The sequence below is a fragment of the Bos mutus genome, chromosome 9, assembly GCF_027580195.1.
Source record: "Bos mutus isolate GX-2022 chromosome 9, NWIPB_WYAK_1.1, whole genome shotgun sequence".
Taxonomy (NCBI): Eukaryota; Metazoa; Chordata; class Mammalia; order Artiodactyla; family Bovidae; genus Bos; species Bos mutus.
Genome location: NC_091625.1, coordinates 83,926,745 through 83,943,757, shown reverse-complemented (window position 1 = coordinate 83,943,757; position 17,013 = coordinate 83,926,745). Strand labels below are relative to the sequence as shown.

The window sequence follows — 17,013 nt, the reverse complement described above, 5'->3', positions numbered from 1 at the left end:
CAACTCTGCATTAGCTCAGCGAGATGTGGAGTTATCACTGGGGGCTGCATGGCCCCATACAAGCAACAAGCATGTTTCAGTGTAATTTAGTTTCCCAGGATACATTTCATCATCTTCTCCAAAATTCTACCCAATGTGAGACTTGTTCATTAATTCATTCAACAATTTTTTTTAAAAAAACCAAGTTTCTACTTCATGCCAGGGCCTGTATCGCAACAGTCAAGAAAAGGACAGAGTTCTCCTTAAGATGTTGACATGAAGTGGATAGGTAGGTGGAGGAACACAGAGGAATGACCATACAGTCAGGATGGAGGGAGAAAAGTGTTTGAGTGTGGACAATCACACAGAATGCATGGAGTGAGCATACTTGACTCAGACTCTATGGCCAGGGAAGGAGGTCTCACGGCATCCGTGCTGTTCTGAGGGACTTGTAGACATTGGCCAGAGGAAGGGGAATGAAATTCAAGCAGTGGGAAGGACTAACGTGAATTAATTTCAAGCAGAGGGAAGAATGTGGGCTGATATAGCAAAAATGATAGTGAAAATGTGCTTATGTTTTAGGAATTGTGTGCAAGTTAGTGAACATTAATTAGCAGAAGACATATGAGATGTGGGTTTGATCCCTGGGTTGTGAAGATCCCTTGGAGGAGGGTTGGCAATCCATTCCAGTATTCTTTTGGAGAATGCCTTAGAGAGAGGAGCCTGTTGGGCTACAGTCCATAGCGTTACAAAGAGTTGGAGGCAACTGAAACGACCTAGCATGCAAGCATGAATAGTGAATTTTTTGTACTTTTCCTCCCCTTATTTATAAGTCAAAATTTCCTTAGTGTGAATTTATAAAATAATGCATCTCAGGGTTGAACTGCTGCAACATAATCAGATGGATCACACTTGGAAATACCAGGTAGCAGAATTTTGCGTATTGTCTGGGTGAGCGATTGGTAGAAGACCCTAACAATTTTTAAAATACAATTATATTAGAAGTTTAGAAATGCTTGATAAATTTGAAAGTGTTTTTCACTAGCATGATTCCATCAAAAATTTAAGAAGTGAAAGAGAAGATATCATAATGTATTTACCTTGAATTCTGATTTTTGAAAGTTAAGGCAATATGAACTTGGTTTGTGGAAAATATATATAGTCCTGAAAAACATTTATAACAGATTATTGTCATTATATGCAACAGACTAGTACTACATATTAAGTTTCTCAGACATGAATAATTATAGGCAAAACAGATAAAGATAGATGAAAGCTACAAGATATAATAACAACTCAGAGAGGGAAAACATGGTTGCCAGGGCTGGGGGTGGGCAAAACAAGAAGAGATTGGTAAAAAGACTACAAACTTTCTGTTACAAGATGAATAAGGTTTGAAGATCTAACATGAAACATGGTGAGTATTGTTGATAAGACTACATTGTATAATTAAAATGTGCTCAAAGAACAGAACTTAAATGTTCTCACACAAAATAAAAAGGTAAACATATGAGGTGATAGATGTGTTAATTAAATGGATGGGGGGATCTTTCACAATATGTATGTGTTTTAATTCATCACCATGTACACATTTGTGTGTGTGTGTGTATAATTGCTTTACAAAGTGGTGTTAGTTTCTGCTATTACAATGAAGTGAAACAGCTATACATGTACATATATCCCCTCCCTCTGGAGCCTCCCTCCCACTCCACCCCTCTAGGTCACCACAGAGAACTCAGCTAAGCTCCCTATACTATATAGCAGGTTCCCAAATCTATTTCACATATGGTAGTGTATATACGTCAGTCTTAATCTCCCAACTCATCCACCCTCCATGCATACTAAGTATTTATAATTTTATCTATCAATTGTACATAAATAAAGCTGGGAAAAAATAATAACTGTATTGAATTAGTTGCCTGACAGGGACACAAATGATTTCTCTCAGTGAATAAACTTAAACAAAAAATAAGTCTTTGAGAAGAGGCTGAAATTGGCCTGAGACTGGTTTGGCTACTCATGCTTCATGTGGACAATCAACTCATCCATATTTCCTTCTAATATTTTTGTTTACTATTAGATCAACACCAGACTAACACTGGCTTAACTCTTTTAAATGAAAGCTAAAAATCAAAGGCTTATATATCCATTATATTACACACACGCATAAAATTTATACTTACTGAAAGCATACACAGAAGTCTTCAAAATCCAACCATATTTCTTTAGAAACACCGTTATTTATTGTTGTGAGTTCCTCCTGTGATTTTTCCTGTGTTGCTGTTGTCTGGCTGACCAAATCTTTTTCCAAACTGATTCCCTCAGCTGGATGGACTGTGTCATTGACTCCATAGTCTGCTAGTTCATCTGTGCAGAGCAGAAGACAACAGTATCGAACACATCTAGGGTGTTAAATACTAAGTTATTAAGGTATGGAAAACAGTAGAGGGGAGCTCACATACTGAAGTCTGTTTTTGAGAAAATATTTCCTGAGATAGTCATTTCCACGAAGACCTCAGATTTGTAGAGGTCCATGCAGAGGCTGCAGTCCATGGGGTCGCTAAGAGTCAGACACAACTGAGTGACTTCACTTTCACTTTTCACTTTCATGCATTGGAGAAGGAAATGGCAACCCACTCCAGTGTTCTTGCCTGGAGAATCCCAGGGACAGCAGAGCCTGGTGGGCTGCCATCTATGGGGTCGCACTGAGTCGGACACGACTGAAGTGACTTAGCATAGCATAGCATGCAGAGACCCATTTTCATACGCTCAGAAGAATTTAACCCTACCTTGTATGCAGAGTGTCCAGAAAATCTGAAAACACTTTTGTAAATTTGTGCACACATTCTTTAGAGATTGTAAAGTTATAACCGAATTTAGCTGCTTTATGCTTTATGTATGATCAAACCAGTCACTCCTAAAGGAAGTCAACCCTGAATATTCACTGGAAGGACTGATGCTGAAGCTGAAGCTCCAAAACACTGGCCACCTGATGTGAAGAGATGACTCACCAGAAAAGACCCTGATGCTGGGAAAGATTGAGGGCAATTGAGGGGACAACAGAGAATGAGATGGTTGGGTGGCATCACTGAGTGAATGGACATGAGTTTGAGCAAACTCAGGGAGATAACAAAGGATAGGGAAGCCTGGCATGCTACAATTCACGGGGGCACAAAGAGTCAGACCCGACTTAGCAACTGAACAATGCATGTAAAATCTGCTATAAACTGACATTAAGAGATGGGATGGCCCAGACAATAGAAGAAGAAACAAAAACTTGAAAGATCTACGGTGACTGACGTCTTTCTATAAGACAACTGATCTCCACAGTCAGTGATTTTGCAATCTTATTTTATGTTTATCAAGGCCATAAATTTCCCGTATACTTTCTGGAACCACAATGTTATATATACACGTGCCACACTACACTGTTTTTGGATTTGAGCCTTGGGTTGGGAAGATCTCCTGGAGAAGGGAATGGCAACCCACTCCAGTAATCTTGCCTGTAGAGTCCCATGGACAGAGGAGCCTGGTGGCACTCCGTGGGGTCACACAGAGTCAGGCAAGACCAAGCATACAAGTCCATTCCAAGGGGTCACAGAGTCAGACATGATTGAGCAACTAACACTTTTACACCCACAAGTCATTAGGAACTGAGGAATTTGCAGTGGTTTTAGTGCTTTGATCCTAATGTGCATGCATTAAAACACATGAGCATGACTCATGGGGCTTTAATCAGATTGTCTTTCATTTTGACTTTAAGCTTGAATTTAACAAGTGTGATTATCTGATTTTTCTAGCTGGGAGCAGATTAGACTCTACACATCAGAGGAGACCCTGGGGTGAGGGGAGGGGTGCTGAGAACAGGAGAAGGGAGAGCAAGAAGCTGTCAGAAAGCAGAGATCCCTTTGTATTTTGATATCTGAGAAAAAAGTCATGAGAAGATTATTGATTTACCTTTTCCGAGTACAGGTTGTGAAGCAACATTTCCCTGTGAATTGAAAGGAACACATTGAGAAATCATTTATAAATTCAACAAAACATGACTGCTCTCTAAAGCACCACGGTTTTTAAAAGGGTTCATACAGTCTTCTAAACACTGGACAAATCGAAATTTCTCTAAATCCTTACTAAAAAACATACAGCAAAATGGAATTTGTTTTCAACCTTAAAATCCAAAAGATGTGAATTTGACTGAGAGTTTACATTTGTGACATTAAAATACTGCTTATATGAGCTTATTACATGTTTGAATCTTATAAGAAAATTTACATTAAAACAATAATATCCCTGAGTAGATATGTTAGATGGTATGAGGCACCAATAATTTATAATTTATACACCAATAATTTATACTGATTGACTAAAATGAGATTATGATTAATGGTTAGTATACAGAAACTAGTGGGGCTTCCCTTGTAGCTCAGTCGATAAAGAATCTGCCTGCAATGTGGGAGACCTGGGTTTGATTCCTGGGTCCAGAAGATCCCCTGGAGAAGGAGATGGCAACCCACTCCAGTGTTCTTGCCTGGAGAATCCCATGGACAGAGAAGCCTGGTGGGCTACAGTCTATGGGGTCGTAAGAGTTGGACACGACTGAGTGAATAAGCACACATATAGAAACTAGAAAGGATTATTTCAAATTATAAAAAATGGTTTCTCAAACTTTTAACAGGGAAAATACACTGAATGCACATGTGCTGCTGCTAAGTCACTTCAGTTGTGTCTGACTCTGTGCAACCCGACAAATGGCAGCCCACCAGGCTCCCCTGTCCCTGGGATTCTCCAGGCAAGAACACTGGGAGTGGGCTGCCATTTCCTTCTCCAATGCATCAAAGTGAAAAGTGAAAGTGAAGTCGCTCAGTCGTATCCGACTCTTTGAGACTCCATGGACTGCACCCTACCAGGCTCCTCCTGTCCATGGGATTTTCCAGGCAAGAGTAGTGGAGTGGGGTGCCTTTGCCTTTTTTCTCTGTAAATATATACAAATGCTGCTGCTGCTGCTAAGTCGCGTCAGTCATGTCCAACTCTGTGCGACCCCATAGAGCAGCAGCCTGCCAGGCAAGAACACTGGAGTGGGTTGCCATTGCCTTCTCTGAATGCACATGTAGTACTCTGCTATTTCTAAAACACAATGAAAATAATTTAAAAGATAAAATTGTATAAATTTATACAGACTAGTGATGCCAACAAAGGTCCATTTAGTCAAGGCTATGGTTTTTCCTGTGGTCATGTATGGATGTGAGAGTTGGACTGTGAAGAAAGCTGAGCACAGAAGAATTGATGCTTTTGAACTGTGGTGTTGGAGAAGACTCTTGAGAGTCCCTTGGACTGCAAGGAGATCCAACCAGTTCATTCTAAAGGAGAGCGGTCTGGGGTGTTCTTTGGAAGAAATGATGCTAAAGCTGAAACTCCAGTACTTTGGCCACCTCATGTGAAGAGTTGACTCATTGGAAAAGACTCTGATGCTGGGAGGGATTGGGGGCAGGAGGAGAAGGGTATGACAGAGGATGAGATGGCTGGATGGCATCACCGACTTGACGGAGGTGAGTTTGGGTGAACTCTGGGAGTTCGTGATGGACAGGGAGGCCTGACATGCTGTAATTCGTGGCGTCACCAAGAGTTGGACACGACTGAGTGACTGAACTGAACTGAACTGAGTGATGGGTGATGCTAACAATATTTTGGATGATGTAAAGTGGGTGGAGAAGACAACAGAGTAGAGATAATTGAATGTGAAGTGTTAGTGAGAAGCAAGCCCATCCAAGCCATAGAAGCCCAGAAACAATTAGCAGGCATCTGAGAAGGAGAATACTCCTGTACTTTGGCCACCTGATGGGAAGACCTGACTCATTCGAAAAGACCCTGATTCTGGGAAAGATCGAGGGCGGGAGGAGAAGGGGACGACAGAGGATGAGATGGTTGGATGGCATCACCGACTTGAAGGACATGAGTTTGAGTAAACTCCAGGAGTTGGTGATGGACAGGGAAGCCTGGTGTGCTGCAGTCCATGGGGTTACAAGGAGTTGGACACATCTGAGTGACTAAACTGAACTGAAAAGGAGGAAATGAGATACAGGCTGAAAATGTAGGGGTGGGTTGAATGTCTGTATAAGGAACAGACAAGTCCCCACTTCTCCCTAATCCCTTCTAATTTAGCATCTATCCTTCTTCAGCCTAAATAGGACACTGGAGCTTGATTCAAGTGGAGAAATTAAATGAAAAATCTCCAGATCTGGGTTCACATCACAGACAGTATGGGAAGCAAGAAAGGCTACTACAAAGAGAGGAGAGGAATTAAGTGAACATCCACATGATGAACTTTGAGACTCTCAGGAACTCTGTTGCTTGGCTTTAATAGCTCTGGTGGATAAGAGTATGACAATCCTTACCACCACATTCCACCCCAGCAGGGAGATTAGAGAACCCTTAACCTATGAAACTGAACAGAGCTGGAGGAAAACCTCAGGGAATCTCATATTTGGAGCCAGTCCCACCCCCAAATGAAGCTCATTTATCCCCAATTATCTCAAATTAAAGCTACCAGCTGACACGCTCTATCCATGCCCTAAAGCTTCTTCTAATCACCAGCCCTTTAATGTCATAAACTCCTTATATGTGTATAACAAAGTACTACCAGGCAATTGAGGAAAGAGCCCCGTATAAAAGAAAGAAACTAATGGATGTGGGAAGAGAGATTCATAGGAACCAGAAATAATAATATAGGGAGATGTTTTAAAAATTAGTATTATCAGAAAGTTAAGATAGTCATTTATCAAATAGTAAACTTCTATAAAAATACATCAAGAATAAGGTAGAGCTCTTAGAATCTAAAAACAGGAAAGTGAAATAAATTCAACAGAAAGTTTGAATGTAAAGTTGATTAAAAAAAAGTGAAAAACTGAAAAACCTTTTCAAAGAAAACATAGGTGAAGAGCTTTGTTGGATTTGACACTGGTTTCTTAGATTTGACAACAAAAACACAGAAAACAAAAGTAAAAAGAAATTGGACTATGTAGAAAATCTTCTGTCATTCAAAAAGAGATAATCAACAGTGAAAATGCAGCCTATGGAATGAGAGAAATTATTTGCAAATCGTATGTGTAATAAAAGGTTAACATCAAGAATATACAAAGAACTTCTTGCTATCATAATCTTCACTTTCCATGCATCTTTTCTCAGGGAGTATTAGAAGATGCGTGCCATTGAAATTAGAGTATAAAGTAGGAGGACAGATTAGTTTCCAAAAATTAGAAAATCCATCAGAGGAGAGAAGAGAAAGTCCCACGATGACAATTGCAGGTTTCTATCAGTTTGAATAAGAGCAAGAGAGCAAAGGATCCCAGGGGTGATGTCTCCAGGAAAAGAGTCGGCATTGATAGAGTTATCTCACGTGTTCATGTGGTAAAGGTGTTCAGAGGCTGTTTGTTTAATGGCATTTCTTTAAAAAAAAAAAATTGTTTGGGACAGCTTCCTAATGTGTCATAGAAAAAATAAGCAAGCGAAAAAAAAAATGAAGCAATTAGTTGTACATAAAGTTGTATAAGAAAAAATATCTAATCCTTCCACAGCTAGAATATTTTTAAAGAATGAATATTTTTATCCCTTATCATCTTTCTTCCATTACAGCTGGAAGTAATGATGAAGGTGGAAAAAGAAACAGGTGAATAATTAATTCCTGCCTTGTGGTAAATCTTAATTCTTAGGGAACATCTGAAAACAGTCCTATTTTCCCTATCATTTGTATCTATTTTAAGAGGCAAAGGTAAGGCAGTTTTGCTGTTTAAAAAACATGAACCATATAAGGCTGAGCTAGTCTGTGATAACAAACCAGTCCTGAAATCTCAATGGCTTTAACACATAGGGTTAATGTCTCTCTCAGATTCAGTTCATTTTGGGGGACCCCATTTAAAAGGTTCCTTTCCCAGCTCAGACATACCAATATGAACCCTTGTATTTTGTAGCCCTACCCCTGGGACAGGAGAAGGCAATGGCACCCCACTCCAGCACTCTTGCCTGAAAAATCCCATGGACGGAGGAGCCTGGTAGGCTGCAGTCCATGGGGTCGCTAAGAGTCAGACATGACTGAGCGACTTCACTTTCACATTTCACTTTCATGCATTGGAGAAGCAAATGGCAACCCACTCCAGTGTTCTTGCCTGGAGAATCCCAGGGACGGGGGAGCCTGGTGGGCTGCCGTCTATGGGGTCGCACAGAGTCAGACACGACTGAAGCGACTTAGCAGCAGCAGCAGCCCCTGGGACACATGGTTTCCTGATTATTGTGGGAGGAGCAGAGGGATACCTGTGTGGGTACTGTGAAATGGGTACATAAGAAGCTTGATTTCAGTATTATTTATTGCACTCAAATGCGTTTATGTACAATATATTTCACAGATTAAGGGGGAAAAAAAAACTTTCATAGTTAAGAACTGGGCTACTAATAAGAGTAGCATAGTTACCTGAGACATAGCTTTTGTCAACTGGTTTAAGTCTATCTGGCTAAAGGTTGCAGTTTCATCATTTTCAGTAAGAGAAGATAAACCAGATCCTGGAACCAGCCCTTTCTTAATAAAAGATCGTACAAAATGACTATTCGGGAAAAAAAAATAAGAACAATTTCTGTTAATCTCTTGTTTAAAGCTACTAATAAATAACTGTATTTTTAATTGAGATATAAGTGACATACAACATTATTGTTAGTTTCAGGTATACAACATAACAATCAATATTTGTACACATGGCAAAACGGTAATCACAACTCTAAGGAATGTACATCACCACACATTAGTTACAATTTTTTCCCCTTGTGATAAGAACTTTTAAGGCCTAATCTCTTGATAATTTTCAAATATATAACAGTGTTATTAACTATGGCTTCCCTGGTGACTCAGCAGTAGAGTCCACCTGGGTCGATGCAGGAGACACGGGTTCAATCCCTAGGTTGGGAAGATCCCCTGGAGGAGGAAATGACAGCCCTCTCCAATATTCTTGCCTGAGAAATCCCATGGACAGTGGAGCCTGGCAGGCCACAGTCCAAGGGGTTGTAAGAGTCAGACATGACTTAGGGACTGAAGCACCATCATTATTAATTATAGTTACCAGACTACACATTGCATTCCCAGGACTTATTTATTTTATAACTGGAAGTTTGTATCTTTTGATTTCCTTCACCCATTTCATGCACCCTGACCCCCTGCCTCCGGCAGCCACCAGTCTGTTCTCCTGTATCTACGAGTTTGTTTATTTGCTTAGATACCACAAAGAAGTGAGAATATATGGTATTTGTCTTCCTCGTCTGCCTAATTTCACTTGACACGATGTCCTAAAGATCCATCTATATTGTCACAAGTAGCAAGATTTCCTTCTTTTTATAGTGATTGAATAATATCCCTTTGTATTAATGTTTTGTCAACAATAGAAAGTCCTGACTTTGTTCATTTTATCAATCTCCTTCTTCCACAACCACTAGTATTTTGTGTGTGTGTGTGTTAAAAACATTTAATTGCTTTCTATATTACTGAAGCCCTAGTCTCTGTCAGTTACTGCAGTGCTGTAAAACTTTTCTGGAACACGGTTTATTTTACAGCTATGGTGGTCATCTTTGTTGATGATCAGAACACACAGGAATCTTACATTTGGAATTGATTTAATTAAGTATCAGAGCAATGTATCAGTGAAATAGGAGCCAACATTTTAATTATGGGTGTGTGATATTTATAGTAGCTACCCAACTATCTTTCAGGTTATTACTGACATGACCCCCAAATCAACACTGCCAAAGCTAGAAGTTTATGGGTACAATATGATAGCATCACTGATTCAGTGAACATGAACTTGGGCAAACTCTGGGAGATGGTGAGGGACAGGGAGGCCGGGTGTGCTGCACTCCATAAGGTTGCAGAGTTGCACACGACTTAGCAACTGGACAATAACAACAGAAATATATTTGTTATAGTACAAATATTTTAGGTATGTGTGTTTCAAAGATAAAATTAATTTTCATGTATATAGAACTTCCTTTACTTTTGGATTTTTCCTTGCTGCTGCTAAGTCACTTCAGTCGTGTATGACTCTGTGCGACCCTATAGATGGCAGCCTACCAGGCTCCTCTGTCCCTGGGATTCTCCAGGCAAGAACACTGGAGTGGGTCGCCATTGCCTTCTGTTTGGTAAAACTTGCTTTACCTCAAGTTTTAGCTTTGTCTCAGATTTACCTGAAACTGCCACTAGAGGGTAGCACAAACACTTGTGAAGCTCTGATTCTTGCAAACAAGGCCAGGAGCCAGGAGCAGGCAAACCAGGCATATGGTTGCTACAACGACAATGTTTCAAGGAAAAGGGATTGTGTAGCAGTCACACTCCAGGGCTCAAAAACAAACCAACCTACCAGCTTTTTTTTTCTGCTGACCTGAGAACTCTGACTATCGAGCAGTCAGGTAGGATGAAATGCCATTCACACATATTTTTGCTTCTGTCTAGGCCAGTTACAATGGATATACAAGGAAATCCGGATATTCAAGCAGTGAATACCTTAACTGAATCCAATCAAGGGTTGAAGTCACCTAGACCCAGGTTACAGAATTTCATCCACCTTAATTAGGTAAAGAACTGAAAGGAGGAATAAGAAAATCAAGTAAAGGAGTCACATGGGAAGTTCAGGTTATGAAGCCAACCTTTTGTGGTCCCTCTTAGCATAGAGATTCTAGACATCAGTGTGTGACACTTTGAATCCTGAAAAAATTAGTCCTGGTGGTCTGCAACTCCGGTTCACACAATCCACAAAATATTTGAGAAGTATGCAATCTCAATGAGCTAATAGATACTCAAAAACTATTTGGAATGATAAAATTATCATCTTAGTGGTAACACTAACTATAAAATTAAGTAGAAAAATTACAAGGTTTACTATTTTTATGTTTAAGAAAATTCTGTCTCTACGTGGTATTTTGTGTTTGCAACAGATGAAAAAAATGTAGCATGTTACATAATCTAACAAATTAGGCCATAAAATATAGCTTTGGATTTAATTTTAGGCTTATAATGAAGTTATGGAGGCTTCCCTGATGGCTCAGCGATAAAGAATCCGCCTGCAATGCAGGAAACCCAGGTTCGATCCCTGGGTCGAGAAGGTCCTCTGGAGAAGGGAATGGCTACCCATTCCAGTATTCTTGCCTGGAGAATCCCACAGACAGAGGAGCTTGGTGGGCTACAGTCCATGGGATTGCAAAAGGTCATACATGACTGAGAGTTATAGGTATAAGAGAATTTTTGGTTTGTAAAATCTAATAGTTCAGTTCAGTTCAGTCATTCAGTCGTGTCTGACTTTTTGTGACCCAATGGACCGCAGGCCTCCCTGCTGCTGCTGCTGCTGCTAAGTCGCTTCAGTTGTGTCCAACTCTGTGTGACCCCATAGACAGCAGCTCACCAGGCTCCCCCGTCTCTGGGATTTTCCAGGCAAGAACACTGGAGTGGGTTGCCATTTCCTTCTCCAATGCATGAAAGTGACAACCCAGAGGGATGGAGGAGGGTTCAAGATGGGAAACACGTGTATACCTGCGGTGGATTCATGTTGATATATGGCAAAACCAATACAATATTGTAAAGTTAAAAAATAAAATAAAAAGAAAAGTGAAAGTGAAGCTGCTCAGTCGTGCCGACTCTTAGCGACCCCTTGGACTGCAGCCTACCAGGCTCCTCCATCCATGGGATTTTCCAGGCAAGAGTACTGGAGTGGGGTGCCACTGCCTTCTCCGCCAGGCCTCCCTGTCCATCACCAACTCCCGGAGTTTACTCAGACTCATGTCCATTAAGTCGGTGATGCCATCCAGCCATCTCATCTTCTGTCGTCCCCTTCTCCTCCTGCCTTCATCTTTCCCAGCATCAAGGTCTTTTCAAATGAATCAGCTCTTTGTATCAGGTGGCCAAAGGATTGGAGTTTCAGCTTCAGCATCAGTCCTTCCAATGAACACCCAGGACTGAGCTCCTTTGGGATCGGCTGGTTGGATCTCCTTGCAGTCAAAGGGACTCTCAAGAGTCTTCTCCAACACCACGGTTCAAAAGCATCAATTCTTATGCATATGAAAAATCAAGGTTCTCCAGAAACATCATTTTGATTATTTGAATTTTTAATGATGATTTATATAATTGGTAAGGGATGTCCCTGGTGGTTCAGACAGTAAGGAATCTGCCTGCAATGAGGGAGACCTGGGTTCAATCCCTGGGTTGGGAAGATTTCCTGGAAAGGGGAATGGCAACCCACTTCAGTATTCTTTCTTGGAGAATTCCATGAACAGAGGGGCCTGGCAGACTACAGTCCATGGGGTCGCAAAGAGTCGAATATGACTGAGCGACTAACATTTTCTTCTTTCTCATATAATTGGTAAGAGTTTATTTATTATTCTTTTTGGCTTTTAAAGTACTTAAAGAAAAATAAAATATGCCACTGTTGTAAATGCAATTTAAAATGTTTAAATAAATTCAGTTAACTTTTAAAATTTATTTAAAATTTTTATAGAAATTAATAATTTATTTATAAGAATTTTTACAAGTTAAAATGAAAGTTTGAGGAAAACTAGATTTGCAAATATATAACAGAACAAATCTTTCAAACCAAAGTAGCAGCAAATTGATTTTTCTGTTTATAAGATTCGCATGGCTAGCTATGTCTACTTTGCAGCCTAGCAGTCCCTCCTCACTCACTTTTCAGTGTTTAATCATTGATGGCACAGAACTGCAGGAGCCTTAAAAGTAAGATATTTCAATATTATTTCTAATATTTTCAACTTAACTAGAATCCAAAAATTGTAGATTAACCGGCTATGATACAAACAGGCTCTAGAAGTAGGAAAATACAATGAATAGACTTCTGATCTAAATTCTGTCTGCTTTTATTCATCAGTTTATACTCTTATCATGGATTTTAATATATCCAAGGGAAGGATAAACCATATCTAGTGGTAATTGTATTCATGACATATATAAGCCTATATATATATATATATATATATATATATATATATATATATATAAGCCATTCAAACTTTTTAATGATTTAAAAAATTAGAAACAAGTACACACATCATAAATGTAAAACCTGATGAAAACCTACCAAATAAACATGGCCATATCACCATTATTCAGATCAAGAGATATTGTCAGGCCCCACAAATCCTGCCAGGTGTCCTTGCCCATCACAGCCAACACTCCTCCCCATGGGTAACTTCCTGACTATCGAGTTCCAGCACCATATATTGCTTTTTCTTTTTAATATCTGTTTTAGTAAAATAATTAAAAATAAACCATATATATTTTGTATATGGTTTATTTGGTCTAATATTTTTGTATGTGACATTTATCTATGCTGATTTTTGTTGCAGTATTTCTTTCACTTTATATCTATATATTATCATATGTCTTAGGTTTTACTATGATATCCAGCTGCAGTTTTCTCTGCATTTACATTATGTGACTTTTCTTAGAAATTCCTGAATCTTGATTTTTTTTTAACTTTTGGGATAATTTTCCCGTTATATTTTTATTTCATGATTATTCCCCAAACTCTATCCTGTACTTCTAGGACCCATATACAAGTATGTTGATCTTTATCAACTTGTCTTATAAGTCTTTTACTGTACTTTCCCTCATTTTTTTCTTTTTGGTTTTAGTCTCTGAACATCAGTCTGAATATTGTCTTTTGACATGTTTTTCATTTTTCTGACTTGTCTTTTTTTTTGTTTGACTTAATCTGTGATTAAACACATCCATTGAATTCTAAATATCAGTTATTTTGTCTTCCTTGGTTCTAGAATCCCATTTTTTAAACAATTTTACATACTATTGAATATTATTTATTTTTATTTTTTACAACTTTATTGAGGGATTATTGAAGTATGGTTAACTGCACAAAGAATAAAATTGATAATCCTTGATATATGTACATACCCATGTGTTAGTTATCAATTGCTTCATAACAAATCACCACACTTTTAATGGTAAAATCATATCACCCACTGCTCCTTTTCATTTCTGCTATCTGTAGACTTCATTTTCACCATGATGAACTTCCCAGGTGGTACTAGTGATAAAGGATTTGCTTGCCAATTCAGAAGATGCATGAGATGCAGATTTAATCCCTGGATGGAGAACAGCCCCTGGAGTAGGAAATGGCAACATGCTCCAGCCCGTGTTCTTGCCTGGAAAATTTCATGGACAGAGGAGCCTGGCAGGCTACAGTCCACAGGTTCACGAAGAGTCAGACACAACTGAGTGACTGAGCACATAAACATGAACTCATTAAAAACATTAGACCCAGGATCACAGGTTTTATTTCTATCCCTACTGTCACATTCAAATATTAGTAAATTTGGATTCTTCCTTCCCTTCTTTCTTTTTCTTCTTCATTGTCTTTGCTGTTATATTTAGTTGCTCTTTTTGTTTGTTTCCTTCTAAGAGTGACAGGCTTCATCTCCCAGGTATTTATGACAGTCATTTGATCTTGTGATTTAATTTACCAGGTAACAAAGAGCTGACTCATTTGAAAAGACCCTGATGCTGGGAAAGATTGAGGGCGGGAGAAGAAGGGGATGACAGAGGATGAGGTGGTTGGATGGCATCACCGACTCGATGGACATGGGTTTGGGTGGACTCCAGGAGTTGGTGATGGACAGGGAGGCCTGGTGTGCTGTGGTTCATGGGGTCGAAAAGAGTCGGACATGACTGAGCGACTGAACTGAACTGAGTCAAAAACATTTCCCAATGCTAACGTTTAAAGTAAAACAAAATACTGTGTTGTTCTCAAACAGAAGCCAGAGCTGTAAAACCTGATATATTTAGGCCTTATTTTAACCAATTCAAAATTTATCTTAAATGTTTATTACTGTGAAATAGAACCTAAATTTTTGTTTTCCTATAATCACTGCATTTACACAAACTTTAATACATTTGCCACCAAACCACACAATTTTAACTGCACAAATCACAAAATACTTTATCTGTTAACAAGAGGTATTCATGGCAAAGACTGTTAAATACTTACGTTTCTGTTGGAATTGTAAATGGAGTCATTCTATAGTTCAAAAATGGACTTGAAATCTCAAGAAATTGGTCAGGCTTCTTTATTACTATTTCTAAAAAAAGAAAAGTAGTGTTCTACACTTATTAAAAGAAATATTCCAAGATTATATGTAGAATTTACCATCTAATGCAATACTGATTAGATTAGCCATTTACTCAGCAAATTTCAATAGACTTAAATAAAAATGTATGTGATACATAAAGTTTCGTACTAAAAAGGCGTTACAGATCCTGCCAATTTGAGATTTCTTTAGTCTTCCTTCAGTTGCTTTCCAGATTTACAACATGAAACAATGAAATCTCAAGGGAGAAAGTCGGCCATGTCTTCCAGAGTTATTACTGTACTTGGCATTTGCTGCTATTTCAAGTACAAGAAAGACTTTCTATAAAAGTCTTTTACTAAAAAACGTGTTCTTTTAGTTAACCTCTAACAACACAATTGCTCAAGACTTAAAAAAAAAAGTGGGCTAAATACATGAAGTTAGCAGTAGAAGAACAGAAAATGTAACAAGTAAAGGTCAGAAGTAGAAAAGAAAGCAATAGGTCAAGAAAATAGTTATGGGTATTTCTAAAGGTGTTTGAAGTAACTTCTCAATGGATAAGGCACACAGCCCATGCACTAATACGGTGAACACTGAATTAAACATTAGGCATGATTATCTTAACAAAAGCTCCTATAGCAGTGGAAAAGATGCCCACAGGATGAAGAGAAGTGAGAATATGACACAGTGCATTTGACTTTTCTGTGCTTGTTCTGTGATCATCTCTAAATTGATCTCTTTCTCTGTTTCCTGTTAATTTTCACTTGAAATTCTAAACCCAGTGGACAGAAGAAAGACAGCAATGTGGTAAGCCTCAAAGTGGAAGACCTCAGTTCTGGAATCCCATCAAGCCTGAGGTTTTCTTCCACAGCTTACAACAGAGACACAGAGTTATACAACAGTCAGTAGCAAAATCAGAAAATAGCTGTATATTCAATATTTTTCCTTTCCTTCATCTATTTCTGATGTTCTGAAAGAACTGTTTTAAGTGTGGCTCTATGCATTTAGGGTTTCCCAGGTGGCTCAGTGGTAAAGAATCCGCCTGCCATTGGAGGAGATGCAGGAGACAGTTTTGACCCCCGAGTAAAGAAAATCCCCTGGAGGAGGAATTGGCAACTCACTCCAGTATTCTTGCCGGGAAACTCCCGTGGACAGAGGAGCCTGGCAGGCTACAGTCCATGGGGTCACAAAGAGTAAGGCACAGCTGAGCACAACAACCTTTGCATTTAATTAAAATATAGCTTTTAATTAAATTAAAATATACCAAGATTTTTCTCTCAAGCATCATGTGAATTCTGATCTTTGGAAAAATGAAAGTGGACAGGAAGGAAAGAGGGAGGGAGGAAAGTTGGAAAGTTCCTGGAATCAAAATCAACAGTTGGCACTGGAGTGGCATCAACAGCCTGTTGCAGAAACTCAAGGAATGTAAGGAAATAACTGAAATAATGAAGCAGGTGGGAGAGAGGCAGACAAGGCTAGTAAAAAAAATTAAAATAAAAATAAACTGACCGTTTCTCCTTTACATCTAAGCCAGATATTTCTTTAATCTTTATTCTTTTCTGGCAAGGATAAAACATGTTGTGCTAGAAAATTTTTGCCACCAGCTGTACTGGTTGTATCAACGTAGGCAGAAAGCAAATGTGAAGAAAATTACATGGTTAACAGTTGTTATTTATATCTTAAAAACATGTAAGTTATGGTTGGAAGTAGGAGGCAAGGAACAGGTAAATACTCCAATCTCTGTGGCTGTTGTAGTTTTAGGATCCTGAGTACCACTGAGACTTATGCATTACTGTGTGGCTGAGATACAGTTCTTCTGTCCCATGCACTGAAGGATCAGCAGTACTTGAATTGGTAGCAGGAACACAGCAAGTACCATCATTAAAAGTACAAGCCGTGGTTCATGGGACCAACCATTTA

The 17,013-nt window shown here is 39.0% G+C and overlaps 1 protein-coding gene across 2 annotated transcripts in view; it reads right to left on the bottom strand.

Annotated features, from left to right (window-relative positions):
* ADGB (androglobin) overlaps nucleotides 1-17,013 on the bottom strand; it is a 190,694-nt gene that overhangs the window by 87,366 nt on the left and 86,315 nt on the right. For both annotated transcript variants that reach the window (XM_070376828.1, XM_070376829.1), the window contains 5 exons: nucleotides 15,015-15,105; nucleotides 8,441-8,570; nucleotides 3,937-3,970; nucleotides 2,163-2,346; nucleotides 1,080-1,143 (listed from right to left, as the gene is read on the bottom strand). In XM_070376828.1, coding sequence (XP_070232929.1) covers nucleotides 1,080-1,143; nucleotides 2,163-2,346; nucleotides 3,937-3,970; nucleotides 8,441-8,570; nucleotides 15,015-15,105 — 503 coding nt within the window. The remainder of the gene's footprint in view (nucleotides 1-1,079; nucleotides 1,144-2,162; nucleotides 2,347-3,936; nucleotides 3,971-8,440; nucleotides 8,571-15,014; nucleotides 15,106-17,013) is intronic.